We start from the raw sequence: 15,741 nt of genomic DNA, 5'->3' as shown, positions 1-15,741 counted from the left end.
AACGAACACCTCCCCGGGAAGGCCTGAAATGAATCGCTGACACAACGGGATGGCCTGTGGCTCTATATTATACTGGTTTTCTTAATTCCATTTATTATGCGCTGGTATACCTACTAAATTGGCACGGTACATATTCCTAGGAGTTTCGTTCCTACCCAATGGGCAGCCTCTGAGCCACCTGTGTGGTAAAACGTTTCAGCCCCGGAAAAGTACAAACATGTAAGCTTCTCAAGGGCACCCTTAAAAAACGCTGATATTTTCACAATTTACATGAGTTTTGTGAGGGCACGCATACGTGGATACATTGTTGTATTCCTGCGCCGTGAAATTATGCACTGCAACACGGAAAATTGTGCAATATTTTCCGAAGACAATGTGTACGAACGTTTTCCTCACAACAGTGTACATTTTGCCCATAAGCGGAAAATAACATGCACACAATGCAGCTCGGCGGGGGTGTCAGGTGTGGCGCCACTCGGTAAGCCTATGGCGGGAGACAAACAGTGATGCCGTCCTTTGTCCTCCGGAGTCCCTCCTACGAAAGACGACCGTGCAGCTTTACAGTATCGCATCATTTGAAAAATATTGAAACCAGATCTGATCAAACTCTTGCTGTCTGAGAATATTTATAGAAACGGTAAAAAAACTCTCCGATAAGAAGATACGCTACTATGAAATTTCAGTTGCTCGCTGTTGCCTTGATAGTCTGCCAGATATCTCCGCTGGGTAAGTAGCATATGTTCTGAAGGGCGCTAGGTTGCCTTCTTGATTTTGTTGTAGCGGTGGTAATGTGGTTGTTCAGGTGAATGCACGCGCTTCGTCAGCAGCACATTTGCATAAGTTATTGGGAGGCTGGTGGCTGGTAATCTGAAAGTACGTCAACAAATATTTGCTTGGAGGTGTTTGTCGTCATCGCTTTTTACTTTCCGGATAGTTTCAAATATCAAGCCATTGTCAACTAAACAGTCAGGATTGACCTCTTTAGACTCGTCAGCAATGTTTGCAGAAGTACTTCAACATTTAAAACAATGGAAGAATATATAACAGAAGACCAATAACTATGGAAATCATTTGCAGATGTCTAAAAAAAACTTTCGTATTTGCGGCGCTAGCTCGAAAACGCCATCCCATTTTACAAATGCTTGCCATTAGCACCTTTCGAACCAAGCTTTTTTTTTTCTATAGTATTGCTATGCATCTAACAGGCATTAATATGACCTTACAGATAGTGGAAAAGGCTTCATGTATATACGACAATAGAAATGTCATATCTTTTATTTTCTGGAGACTGCGCACCTTTCCAAGGATAATAAGTTTTTGTTTTCTTTTTTTAAGGCTGGTACCAAATGGCGTGGCACTTCATGCGACCCATGAGCGAGAAACAAGAGAGAGCATACGTGGCGTGCGTTATCAGACGCCTCTCTCCTTCAATTGTCGTTTATATTACTCTTTCTGTGTGACGTTTTCTCATTGGTGCTTTCCGGAACACCGCATTGAGCGACCATCAATTGTAGTGAATAGCATCCGCGAAAGTTTCACATCGGCTGTGCCCCCGCGATATACGGAGACAGCTTGTTCAGAATACAGAATATACGATTTACTGTGTCGCACATCTACAACTATACGGTCGTTTTTTAGTCATCTTGTCATCCTGATGAGCACACTTCCGGACCCCACAGCCGCTGCCAACTCAACAGGCATTGCTCGGGTGTTTCGGCGACTGAACGCGTTCCTTCTCTATTGGGACGGCAGTCAATTGTCTCTTCCTCAAACGAGATGTTCACGTGCTAAGGTTTCTTGATAATCTTTGTTATTTTTTGTGGTCCATTTCATGTACTTGTCGCGAAGAATTTACACCAATAGAAGCTGGGCACATTGCAAGCCCGTCCTGTATTCTTACAAAGCACTCCTTACTGTGCATTTGCGCCATCTAAACACGGACTCCGTTCGTCTGCCGTCTCGATTTCCTGGCGCCGAAGTTTCACGTCTAAGCTGTACGAATTTGGGAGCGGCTCCTGCCAACCGCTGCTTCTATTCGAATTCGGTGCGCTCCCTCGCAACAATCCTCCTCACCTTCTACTCAGAGCGCAATTGCACCTGCGCACGTCCCTGAACGCTATTTCTCCTAACCCCCTAAGCTCTCCGGCAACATACCATACGCCCTGCTTTCTTTCGACTGTTCCGGTGGCCGGCAATCAGTTTTCAGGTGTAAACATTGCTAATGTCAGGCTCCCATTCTATGTAGTATGTTCTTGCATTAAAGCGAACTGATGCAGTTTCCAGTGTTTGTAAAGCTTATTTTACAGTGAATGAATTGACTGAAACTAAATTTTTTTCGCTGTATATGGCCTACACACAAAAACGAAATGAACAACCCTTCCCCTACCGGAAAATAGGGGTAAGCGAAGCTGGTCTTGTGTTTCTTCGATGTTCCGCGGAACGAAGTGCACTGAGGAGTACCACGTTGTGCTCTGACCACAACCGGTCACACGTACTGCAGCTGACTCCGAAGTTCTGGTTGATAAAATCGCGTTGTAACCTAGCTGTCGCACCGGGAAAGTTCGCGCTAGCGTTGCCGAGGCGCGTACCACCGTTGTCGGGTTCCTGAAGGGCAAGACGACGCTCACATTTGGCCTCAGCATCGCGCTCCCCCAACACGGAGTCAGCGGCTCCTCGCAAACGTTTCGCCTATAGGCTTCGGAAGCCTCCCTCTGGAACGATGAGGCCTTTCCCGAGCGTGTTCGTGGCAGCGTTGCTCTAACGCAGCTTGCTCCTCGGCGAAACACACCACGCGCGGCCTTCCCAACAGGACGCCGAAACTGTTCTCAGGCGAGGGAAGCCTGGCGTAGCGTGCGCCAACCCCCTTTCTTTCCCCTTCTCTCCCCGCGACACACCAAACGACCCTGATTGGCCGCGCGCGTCACGCGATCCGGTGGCGGCACACCTGAAACAGCTGCTCTGAGAAAGCCGTTTTTTTTTTTTTTTGCGTGACCCTGACAACACCACCGAAACTTCTGAGCCAATAGAAATGGCAGTCGACTTTATCAATTTTTGTGGCGCCGAACTGTTGCAGCAGCAGAATGGGCCAACTTCTTCCCGATAAACGCATCATTCTGTTCCGCTACTGTCGCGCCGTTCTTGCGTCCAAATTGCATAAATAGGCCCGACTGCCCTTGGCGCCCCTGCTCGGCGCAAAACCTTGCAGGCATTTCAAGTCTCGATTGTTTCGCGATAGTACATTGGTCAGCTTACCAGCTCCGAATTATACATTGTCGCAATGATACTAGGGGCTACAACAATGCTTATATATCATTTTAGAACTACTCGTAGAAAGCTAGATAGATATTGAGAGAAATCCGAACGTGGAACCCTGACGTCGGAAAAGCGCCCTCCTAGTAAAGCAAAAAACGCATCGTAGGTAATCGCATAAACCATTAGCACGGCGATTTATCTTTTTCAGGCGGCAGACGTGATTTTGCTACAAGAAAATTATAAAGAGACATATACACCAGGTGTTTTTTATACCCAAAATTTTAATTTCGTGTGGCAGATTACGCACTTATACTTCCTCAGCGGGAGTGCTTAAAGAGGCGGACAATATTTTCCCCAATAATGGAATGCTTAATCAACTAATGAACGATATTTCCTTATTAAAGTATTTACCTGGTAACCTTATGGTATACATTGCGATTTCCGAGTCGTAGCCATCGAGTTCACTAGGCGCATTCACTTGGGGTAAATTGTCAACATGAATAGCACGGCGTTTGTAAAAATATGTTAAACATCAGGGCAGTTTGAGCGTCCGTTTGAAAGCACATATCTTGAAGCCAATGGCGTTCCTAGAAATAGTTACAAATGAACATACCATGCACACTCACTAGCAAGAATTGGTGAATTACAATATGCGCCGTAAGCAACTAGTTTTAAGCTTAAGGAGGAAAACTTTGTCATTTACACTACCAGTACAAGTACTCTATGCCTCTAAGAGCAAAAAACAGAAAAACCAAACAAAGACCATAAGTAATTATCGGCAACTTATGTGGAACAATATTTTAAAGCTTCCGGGTTTCACAAATGACTTCCTGCGATGGTTGTAACGGATGCCATCAAGCAGCGCTGAAACGAAGTACTGCAGCGTTACACTAACGAGCGCTGACAGGGAGCGCTTCGGTAGTCACAGCGCAGCAGAGGCTTCAATGCGGTGTAACCATAGAATAAAGAACCAAGTGTAAACGGCTTCGCAACTTTGTAAACTCGTCATCTTCAACAAAGTACCGTCTAATATCTAAAATTGTAAAGGACGCTTAAGCTTCGCTTTTAAGCGTAGAACGCGATAGCGTTATCGGGACCCGTTCGCATCGCATCGTTTGCATACGGCAAGTAAACTTCATTCACCGCAACACTAAACGTGGGAAAGCCAGCTTACAGAGACCAAGCTTACACCGATCCCTTTAAAGTTGGCTTCACTTTTAAACTGAAATGCATTGCTGGAAAGCAGGGGCAATATACGTGGTTTCATATTAAAATGTGAAGGCCCTAGCACATTTTTATTATTTTATTAATTGTTTGCTATTGCCCAGACGCGCGCAGGTCTGGTAGAAGTGTTTGAGTTTCCTCGTAGCAAAATTAGGTTTTATCGTACATTCAAATTACAATCCGACGGCGAATCCGATGCCGAATGGTAAAGTCGTACTTTAGCATTTTTCTGACGGATTTCACTGCAAAAAATTCAATTTTTGTTCACCAAAGCCTTGTGCCACCTGGAGGGCCTGTGCGGTCGATGTGGTTGGATGATTTTTTCCGCCACCTGCGATCACACGCCGGTTGCCGACGCCGGATTTTCAGCGACATGGGGCCCTAAACGCTATCGCGTTAGTACAGTAAACATTATTAAAAGTGTCCGACGCTAGGAGTCGAGCCCAGGACCTCTAGTACAGAAGTCCGATATTGAAACCATTACGCTACGGACGCATGCACCGGCACACGGCTTAGAATGCCCTTATCAATTTATCGCGATAAAGTCAGCGCGTTGAGACGCCTGGTGTGCTTCAACGCCATTCGCCAAAAGGACGCCGCGCGCCAGACAAACATGCAACATGGTCGCCGTCTCGCAAATCGTGCGCCTTTCGATGCAGCGGACCGTGAGTTCATGGCGCAAACATGCAACAGCTTCTGTGAAAACACTCTTAACTTTCGTGTTGTACCGTATCCTATGAGAGAGGGATAAACCGTAATTTTTTAAGTGCGAAGCACTTTACTGGCCCGGGCTGTCGGTGTCTGCCGCGTGATCACGCTCAGAAACAAGCGCTCAAAACAGGGTCAAAACAAGTGCAGAATTTATCAAAACAGGTCCAAAATAAACTTACATGATTCAGAATAATTTAATAGACAGGTATAATCAAGCATTCAGCGCAAAAAATAACTGAAATTCGTGAAAATCGCTGCTATCATCTGCAAAGGCTATGGCTCCGTGTGCGTGGCGGTTTCCCACTAGTTGTGCCTTAGCACAGGTGTCAAAGCGGATGATGGATTGCTAAACACCAGATAAAGACAGGCTAAAACAAGAGAAACACATGGAAAACAAAAGGGAAACACTGGCAAATCACTTCGCACTTCCCCAGCTTTCGCGTTGAGTGGAACTGTATTACCGCCGAGTTCACCATTGCATTAGTGCCGATTTTCTTTACGTCTAATTTAGCCACGCTACCTAACCCTCTCCCTGATGCTCATAAGACATGCAATGTACACGTGTTTTTGTAGCGATAGCTACATTACGCCAGGTTTTCGCCCCTTCGCCGTCGCCGCACTTTGAGCCGCGGCCGCACGGTGACGTCACACCACAGGCCTCGATTCTCCAGCAACTCCGCTCGTCGTGGTCGCCGCGCAGGCCACCGCTCCTGCCGTTGGGTGCTCGCCCTCTGTGTGACGTCGCACCACGGGCGTCGATTCTCCGGCGACTCGTCTCGTCGCGGTCGCCGCGCGGCCACCGCTCCTACAGGCGCGCATCCACCGTTGCCTGGCCACCGCCACAGCTGGCGTGCTCGCCGCGCCCTCTGTGTGACGTCACACCACGGGCCTCGATTCTCCGGCAACTCGCCTCGTCACGGTCGCCGCGCGGCCCCCGCTCCTGCCGTTGGGCGCTCGCTGCGCCCTCTGTATGAGGTCACACACCGCGCTCCGCAGCTGTGATAACCGGGAGTATAGAAGGGGAGAGCTCGCGTCGCCGCAGCCATAATTGAGGCCGCAGTATGGATGGTGTCTAACTACAAGAGAAGCCTAAGCGCCGCCGGGGGTGTGACTCTATCGCGACTCTACTAGGTTTAACCAGAGCTAAACCAGAGCCGTTTTGTTTCTTTTCTTTCTTCCTTTAATTTTTCTTTGCTGCGGCGCTTCTGTGGTCACCGCGATGTTACAGGCTAGTCGACAGCGGATATTGCGATGCACAATATCTTAAGTGGTTTTACGATTCCCACATAAAAGGATACCCACGCTACCTAACCCTCTCACTGATGCCTATAAGACATGCAATGTAGATGTGTTCTATTGCGATAGCAATTATATGGACACTCCATGCGCATTTCAGCCGTCGCCGTCGTTGTCGCCGCGAGCTTCCGTATGAAGTCCAACGGCGATAAAATCGTCGCCGTTCGCCGTATGCTATGGTGTATGTGCGAGTGAAAGCGCGCCAGGGACGCGCGCTTTCATGGAGAGCGAACACACGGCGGAGAGCAAACGCAATGTCTTCCGTTGTGCGAAAGGCCGTGGGGGGATGGGAGGGAGGGAGGGAGGGAGGGGAGGTGACGTTTAGCTGAGGCACCACATGCGTTTCTTGCGACCGGGCGCACGGCGAACTGGTGACTCAATCTCCCACGTGAAAGGAGGAAAGCGGGAAAACAGCGTGGGAGCGAGGGGACGCGGCTTCTACTCTGCCAGCAACTGCATACTTGTACTTTGAGCGGCGGTGGGCTGTCGAGCGCACCGTATCTTCAAACCGATCTCCACAGGGCTCATACCTTTGTATGTGCTGTGCTTTCGGCCCTGAAATTCCGTTGAAGCGATAGACGGTACGAACCTTCGCTGGCTTCTGCTGCAGCCGCGCTCAATCACGCCAGCGTTTTGAAAGTTGTTGTCTGTGGTCATCGAGCGTGATCTATTCAAGTTTGCTTGAGCGCGCGGACCTCATGCTTGTTAATTCAGTTAGTAAGCGAATGTGTGCAAGTTTATGCAGCCCATAAAACTACTATCCTTACTCCGTATAGCTATCTACTCGTAAATTTGCTGTCGCAATTGATGTTTCGCCTTTCCGGCGAAAGCACGATTTTTTTTTGTCTTTTCTTTATTCCTTTTTTTTTTGCAGCGGCGCTTCTGTGGCCCCCGCGATGTTACAGGATAGTGGACAGCGGATACTGCGATGCACAATACCTCAAGTGGTTTTACGACTCGAACATAAAAGGATGCAAGGCGTTCACATACGGCGGATGTGGCGGAAACTGGAACCGCTTTCCTTCGGAAAAAAGATGCCTACAGTCGTGCCTACGTAAGTAGAACATCGCCAGATTATCGGGGTTATTATTCATGCCTATGGTTATTCTGCCTTTTCAAGGCCAGCCTGCAAAAGCAGCTCTGATCAATGCGAAGCGCTTTTTTTTCAGTTCGGTAGAGCCAATTTCCCGTGGAGACATTAATCTAATAAATTGTACAACACAGAATCTGTTTACATACAAACCGATAACCTAACACAAACGGCAGTGTTTTGTATCCGTACGACACCCTTCTATAGAAGATTTTATGCGTACTTGTAAGGCACCGTTTATGGAGGTTGCCTATTGGGCTCAGATAAACTATATGTCAGGTATGTGACACGGCAAAAATGTTTCAAGTAAAGATAGTGACACTTCGAATGGGAAGACCAGCCAAGGCAATATATGGAGCAACTCTACTGTCTTAGCCTAATAGGAGTCTTCACCCTGAAAAGTTGTGCTCGCTGCACTTTCTGGAAAGTAGCATTCAAGGATTACCTTGCATGATGTAAACGTTGGTCCCTTCAGATCCATTAGGACTAAATGTCATACAATATTTAATATGATCACTAAATTTTGCCATGGTAGACTTGATATGAAAGGTCTCCCACATTTACTCATGACCTATTATGGGATATAGTTCCTGCAATATAATGTCATAGAGAAAGTTCTTTATAATGGGCGAAAGCAAAAAAAAAAAAACGAAAGAGCGCTAGTGCAAATAATGACTTTTCGCCACAAACAGATACACAATTTATGGAGAGCTAACAACGGAAACGATTTAACTGAAGCTAATACCACTGATGGCAGGGATTCAAAAAGATAAACGCAGCTTTACTTAAAGCGATGAATGTTCTTTATGTAGTTAAAGGGTGTCGGAGAGCTACACCAGCGGCTAAGGTGGTTCTGTTGCATTGAAGGTGCGTTGCCGCTTGCATTGCACGAGGGAAAAATTATATATGCAGAATAAATGCTTCCGGCCTTCGCGAGATGAACCTACGGACTGCGACTCCACTTTCACTGGATAGCAAGTAGAATGGTACTAAATGGACATAGGTTTTTGGACTCGGCCTCACCCCGCAAAAAAGACATCTAGACGACAAAACGCAACCAAGGAATAATCATCAGGCGAAGCCAAGCCATGGTTTATATTCTGAACATAGTCAAATTCCGTCATATTGTCGAATTATTATTGGCCGTGTTTTCAGCCAACCAGAGAGGCTCTAGGAGCCCTCGGAGCCAATCAGAGCTGACAAGATGACGATTGCAGCAAATATACGTGATTTGACATTGTACAGAACAGCACCCCAACTACGACCGCTGGGCTTTCCGAGAGTGTGAACCACAGCTCAGACTGAGACGCGCGCCAGAGGCAGTTGGGCCAAACATTAAAAATATGCAAGTTCTATGTAGCTGGACAGAAGCAAGGTAACGTTGTTTGCCGTCGCTTCGGATACTGAGATTATTTTTTTCATTCCGCCTAACTAGATAAATAATCCTAAATAAATGTTCATCTTCTTTATCATAGTTAAATGAAAAGTGTGAATGAGAAAATTGTAGAGCAACATGAGAAACTCCCAATACGTGCAATACGTGCTAAATAAAAGTGTTTTTCTGAGCGTGAAAGATGCCCGTGAATACACGCAATGTGGCTCGAGTGGCCTGCCGCGCGGCAAGGTTGCTCCTTCAGTGCGCAATCTATGCTTTCGTGTGCTGCGTACTTGAAGAGATTATAGCCCGCAAAGTTCAATCAGTGACGAAGCGAACCACTTCTATGCAGCGTTCTATTGATTGCAAAATGCGCCGGGAGTCCAAAATAGGTTTTGCCGAAATGAAGCCAGTGACGCAATAAACGTTACTATATGCGCGATGCACCATCACAGACAACTTGGCTCCCAGCATTAGTGTACATTTGCCGGTGCAGTGCGAATTACCTTTGAGATTTTCCGTTCTGTAAAGATGACCCGTTCTGTGAGATGACCCATTCCGTAAAGTTCGCTTGGGGATGGCCTACTTATGCTTCACACCAAGAATGGTCCCATCGAACAGGTTTATCGTAGAATATGTAGCATTATACGTAAATAACTGCGCAAGAGATTCGAAATCTAAGAATGTCTCCAATAAACAATTTTCATATGTACCGTGTACTCACCATGCGTCAAGGAAATTGCTTGTTCCACATAGCAAACTACCCTTTCAGGTTGGAAGGTAGCGATTCTCTCGTCGGATTTGGGGTTGTAACGTCATCATTGTCACCACTCATCATCAATATACTTCATGATGACAGTCGCGCATATCGGTAGATGAGCTTAGGATCTACGAGAAACAAAACACGTGTTTTTTTTTCTTTGCCTGGCTGGTTGCGGTAAGCCCCCGCTCCGTTTGCGACCTCGCCTTCACACTTCCTTCAATAACCATCACGTTATCCTTACAGTAGTGACTACAAGTATCCGAACAAGCACACCAACAGTACTGGCTCCGCATCACCAATCACTCGGCCCTGCCGCTAGCTGTGAACTTGTCAGCTTAAAAAAATGGAGCCCACTGAAGCTTTACAACCCTTGGCGTTTGCCGCTGTACGCCTATCATCTGAACAGCCCCGTCGTGTGGTTTTTCCAACTGAAGGCACAGCTCTACGCCGATGAAGTGTCTTTTCAGACTTGGCTCTACCTAGTCGTCAAGAGAGATGTTCCTGCCAATGTTTCCTCTCTTCATTGCATTCCGCCGTTGGACAAAAACGTGTACAACGGCCTGAAGAACGCATTCTTCGAGTTTTTCGGCTTGTAACTGCCAATATAGAGAGGATTAGGGTGGGCACTTTTCCTCCTCCCGCTTCCTGAGGAGCCTCTGAAACCGTGTGAATGTCTTGGAGACCAGAGTCTCCTGAGTGCTCCGCTACATATGGCGAGTCTCCCACTGTACTACCTCCAGAGAAGCGTACATGTGGACAGAGCACGGCCACTGCACATTGCTCGTGTTAGTGCACATTGCCTGGCGACGAATAAACGTCTGCCCCACTGACCAACAGATGGGCTACCGCCTTTCAAGAGCAATGAAATGAAGGACAGGAAGGGTGCATGCGGTTTCATTACCTGAAACCGCATACACCGTTCTTGTCGTGGGTAAGAGCTTCCCCTTGTCACATCCCACTCCCGAAAATATTTCACTAACGTGCCATCGTGGTCGTGCATCGTCCTCATTGCACACTAACTATTGGATTGTCGCATGACCGTCTTTGACACGTCAGCATCATCGTACACTCGCCGTCAGCCCATTGTTCTTATGTCGTCTTCATCACGCTGCCGTCGTTATAGTATCGTCTTCATTTAGGGCAATGCTCATCTCATTGTTCTTGTGCTGTCATCGTCATACCGTCTTTGTCATTCCACCAACGTTTTTTTTTCTTCTTCGTCTTCCCATCTTCGTCACTGGGCCAGCGTCATACAGCCGTCGTCAAGTCGCCATACCCAATGATGACGCGACCGTCGCAAGAAAGTTCCATAACAAATCGGGACGATACCGGAGTAGGTCGTATATAGGTGAAGCAACGGAAGCCTCACAGTGATCGCTACAGACGTTAAATAAACGTGAACTTAGGAACACGAGTTGTCACTACATTGCTTGAATGCTAATTGCATTACTCACACCAGTGATCGTGATATGATTTCCGCCACAATTTTTCAAGTTTGCCGAACGATGTGCTCTAAGGAAATTGCTCCCGGCAGTGCAAGCAGACACGTAGCATGGGCCATGGCCACGCGTTTATTGCTTTTGTCGAAAACGTTTGAGGATCTGCCTGGCCATTCTTGAATCGAGGTTGCGGGCAGTTTCGCTGAAGAACTCACGAGTGGCTCCAATGTATTTGTGCTATCTCTGTTCCATGCGGTGAGCGGGAGCGTCCAACTCACGATGTTGCGACGCTGGATATCCAGTCAAAGGAGTTGCACACAGAAACAGTCCGCGAAATCGTCCAAGGAAGGGTGAGGCACCTCGCATCATCCACTTACAAGCAGCGGAACGCTCTAAAGCGACTGGCAATACCAGTGGCAGCACCCAGCCGTGCGAGACCCCAGATGCCTTTTGTTACATAAAAACATCTGTGGGAAATTCAGCAACAAACGTTTAGTCATTATATCCGGGAATTTCAGCCCTGGAAGGACCAGCTTTGGCTCGTAACCAGGGGCCAGGAGGCGAGAACAGCATATGGATTCCCGTGAAGTGGGAAGCACTTCCATCCGGCGCATGCGCTGAAAAGCTCATGAAACAAAGTTTTTCTTTCATTCATTCATTCAGCACGTTCATGCAATGGTGGAAAACGCACACCTGATCATGTGGCGTTGGTATCCGGGGCGTCGGCTCTAGTTGCATGCTGGCCAGGTGCGGTGTCAAGCTCCTCTGAAGACCAGCAAACTTCCTCAGAAAAGCCGTGACGCTCAGGTCTTCCTCGGCGAAATCAGTTGGTAGTCTTCGTCATGGCTCACGTTGAAGAGGCATGGCAAAACCGAAAATAGCAAAAAAAAAGAACAGGGGACAGAAAATATATAAAGCCGCTATACGGATGCGTACAAGACATGGGAAGAGCCATTGATGCGTGAAAAAGAACCGAGCTCGAAACAACAAAGAACGAATAGAACGCATATGAAAGAAGCAGGCGAAAAGAATAATCCGCTATGCTATTAGAAAAGGTAAGTACTCGAGACCCGAACTTGTTGGGCTTCATTTGTGGGAAGGTGGGCTCTAACTGGAGAGTTGATCTTAACCCTTTCAGCCCTGGATTTTCTATTTTTTTGCATATATTTTCTTGCTTTGCATATTTTACACCACAAGGGCTCTAGAAACATGCCTGACCAAAAAATAAGTCCTTTGTGTTCTTATTTGCCGATTTACAGTCATGTCATCAAAACCGCACATCAGGGCTCAGTGGTTGCGAAACGCAGTGAAAAGCTAATTTATTCAGAGGTGGAAAACACAATGATTGCAAACACAAACTTCACTAATTGTTCATGTGGAAGCCTCTGAAGCAGTTTTGAGCCCCTGCAAGACACAGGCGCACGTTACATTTTTCGCTCATGAGATGGGTTTGTCCTGTGCATCCTTCAAGCTTACAATGCTGTTCCCTGCTGTCGGTACGAAGAGGCCAGTGTCCCACCTGATCAAACGTGACGTCTTGTACAGGCCTATTTTCAGCATATCTTGCTTTTTTTCGAAGTCACCAGTGGGGAGAGTGACGGCCTTCCTCGCTTTTGCACCTTTGGCCAGCTGTCGGCTCGTGCAAGTGCTTCAGTAATATGGAGGGTGAAGTCCAGTAAGTCTAGTTGCTTGCCAGACATCAGTCCTCGTGCAGCTGCATCACTTCTATACTCCAGCCATGCGTTCACAACTGAGGCATTGATAACGTGAAATATCTGGCTCAGGTTGCTGAAACTCATCACCGCTGTCTGAAGATCCGTCGATATCTCCCTCCACATCAGACAAGTTTCCGTTATCAAGTTCACGGAAAATTTCATCCGTGCATTCTTCCAGATGCCTAGAATGCAAGTTCTGGTGGGAATAAAATGAATAAGTCGGTATACACGGCGTAGCGCCCACCGACGCCGCAACGCAGGGCGTTTTGGTCGGCGCTCTCAGCCGGTGCCTTGGGGCCGGCTGTCCAAGAAGTGAAAAATAAGGAAGCGCAGCGCGTGCTCGAGGCGCAAGCTCGGCACGCGCAGTGTCGTTCTAGAAGCTTGCCACGCTGGTCGTTGCAGCCACCGCTCGGCTCGCCGCCTTCGCCCTTCTGAGTAGGAACGACGGCACGGCTCATACAGTCGTCGTACTACCCTCTTCCAGTGGCTGACCGCACGGTGCGCGAATTGCTGCCTGCGTTCCCACCGCTAGCGCTACCCGCATCTCGTCCTGTGCCCGTCAGCCACGATCAGACAAGCCTTCCTCCCTCGACTTACCCCGATACCGTCTCGTCAACCACCCGATGCGCTACCGCACCGTCCCCGGCCTCCGGCTCCCTCCAGGGGCCTCTTTCATGCGAGTACGCGCACAATGTCCTCGACACCTCACGTCCCTCTCACAACGGTATAGGCGGGCCTGAAAAAAAAAAAACACCCAGTGAAATCGGACGCAATGGCAAGCCGACGGCACGCCATATACAACCACAAAGCCCTGCTGTCGTCAAAACCGCACACGGAAAAAACATCTTCTTACATCTTCTTACACCATGCAATGACGCTTATTCAAGTACATGTGTTTTCTTCAATCATTTTAGACACTATAAAAAAACCGCAACATAAACTGCGCAGGGGTTATTTAATTATACAAGAAAAAAAAAGTGCACGTACCTGACGGCGCGTCTGCCATGTTTGTTGTTGTCATATCTTCTTCCTCATTCGCCACGGCTCTTTAGAGTCACTTAAGTAACCATGGCGATTGCACTAGCACTTTCAATAGTATGATGCGGGAAAAATACAAGCAGTTTCGGTTCTTTTTTCATGCTGAAAATTCCGATTCTAAGTCACGTCGTCATTTGACGACGCCAGGGCTGAAAGGGTTAACACATGCACTGAGATCACAAACAGCCAAGGTTTGTTCTTGTACCTCAGGAGGACCGGTCAAATCTGGCTCTGGGCAATCCTGGTGATCGCACAAGGACACGGAACATGCCGAGCGCCAGGACAGTAGCTCCTCCTGCTACCAATCAGAACTGCTCTATACACTATAGAAATTGCCTACATATCATACTCGCCTGAATACAAATGACATACTGCGCTTGTGAGTTTAATGCCTAGTACAGTTATAGATTACGGTTTATCAATTAAAAGCGACCGCTTATGCATCTGCTTTTATACCTTGTTTAGTTGATGTTGGTAAATCTACCATGGTCTTTCAATCACAATGTTTTGAGCGTAATAACAATGCTTTAGAGATAACCTAGACGTGAATTGACCTGCAGTTTCAACAAAGCATACCCGTTATAATTCTCTTATTTGATTTAAACAGATGCTTTGCGTTGGCTTAACAATCATATGATTTTTGTTCACCACTGAGAGCTCCGTAAAATGTTAGGAGTCGTAGCAGTGGGTCGGAGCAACCTTGCAGTCACAAACAGTCACAGTCCCATTACAGTTGAAACTGTGTACCACGCCTGTTTATAATTGGTATACATTTATTTACAGAGAAACTTGAACCTGAATTGGTCTGCAGCGCCAAGCCAGATCCCGGTAATTGCAAAGCATACCACCCAATGTGGTATTTCGATGAAAGTGTAGGCGTCTGTCGTGGATTTGCGTATGGTGGCTGCGGTGGAAACAAAAACACATTCCCATCCTGTCACGCCTGCATGAACAGGTGCACAAGTAAGTTCTATTTTGATCTCAGCCGAAAAAAAATATGTCCCTTTGCACAATGATGGTTACATTGCGGTTGCATCGTTGATGACTGAGCTAAGACACTATACTTTATGTGCAACTCACTAAGACTTGGACTATGCTGAGAATTAACCTGTTTTCTACCACAGATTACAACCCACATATGACATGCCGTTACCTCGAAGTGGAATTTTTCAGAAAATTCATAGCAGGTAGACTCGTTGCATCATCACCGCTATGGAAGCCTGTTCAACCACGCTTGAGTTCAAAGCTTCTCGTTGAGGAAACTGCAGTAAAGCGCAGTTGATACCAAGATGTTTCTAGAGGCCGAAATAAATATTTGCTTGCTAAGAAGCATTGCAGAAATGTTTCCCTGTCGTCGTTCTTGTAATAAACCACGTAACTGATGCTGGCGACAGCACCAATTATGGGGAAGATTGCGAGGCTGTTTATAAAAGCCTTGAGTTACATGAGGAGTGTTTATCATGTGCGAATATTTTTCATCCATAATCACCGTTCTTTCTTCAAATACTAACAAAACCAGCAGCCTTCAACACGCATGGCTTGCAAGGTGATAACTATTTTACTCGATGTTCTGTACAATTTATTAATTTCGACTGGTGCACCATACGGCAGAAAACTATCCAAAAAAATTATATTGAAGTGTGCTCGCGCAAACACCTACGTAGGTAAGTATGCATTGGTGAGAAGCTTTTTATCAGATTCCCTGCAGATACACCTCCGTATTTGCGTCCAATGCGCACAACTCCTCATTATCATTGTTCCTGTCGACTTTATTACAATAGCATTGTCCTTCAGTTGTCGTGCCGAGCTATATAATACCAAGACATTTGGCTACAAGT

General features: G+C 47.0%; 1 protein-coding gene across 1 annotated transcript; it reads left to right on the top strand.

The window, feature by feature from the left end:
• Nucleotides 1-583: 583 nt before the first annotated feature.
• Nucleotides 584-15,245, top strand: LOC125947297 (kunitz-type U19-barytoxin-Tl1a-like). The gene is made up of 4 exons (XM_049671710.1): nt 584-726; nt 7,358-7,537; nt 14,687-14,866; nt 15,028-15,245. Exons 1-4 carry the CDS (start codon nt 672-674, stop codon nt 15,183-15,185), a joined length of 573 nt encoding a protein of 190 aa, XP_049527667.1. The 5' UTR covers nt 584-671; the 3' UTR covers nt 15,186-15,245.
• Nucleotides 15,246-15,741: the final 496 nt, after the last annotated feature.

The sequence above is a fragment of the Dermacentor silvarum genome, chromosome 7, assembly GCF_013339745.2.
Source record: "Dermacentor silvarum isolate Dsil-2018 chromosome 7, BIME_Dsil_1.4, whole genome shotgun sequence".
In the NCBI taxonomy this organism is placed as follows: domain Eukaryota; kingdom Metazoa; phylum Arthropoda; class Arachnida; order Ixodida; family Ixodidae; genus Dermacentor; species Dermacentor silvarum.
The sequence above is the reverse complement of the archived record's forward strand: the minus strand, read 5'-3'. Positions and strand labels throughout refer to the sequence as shown.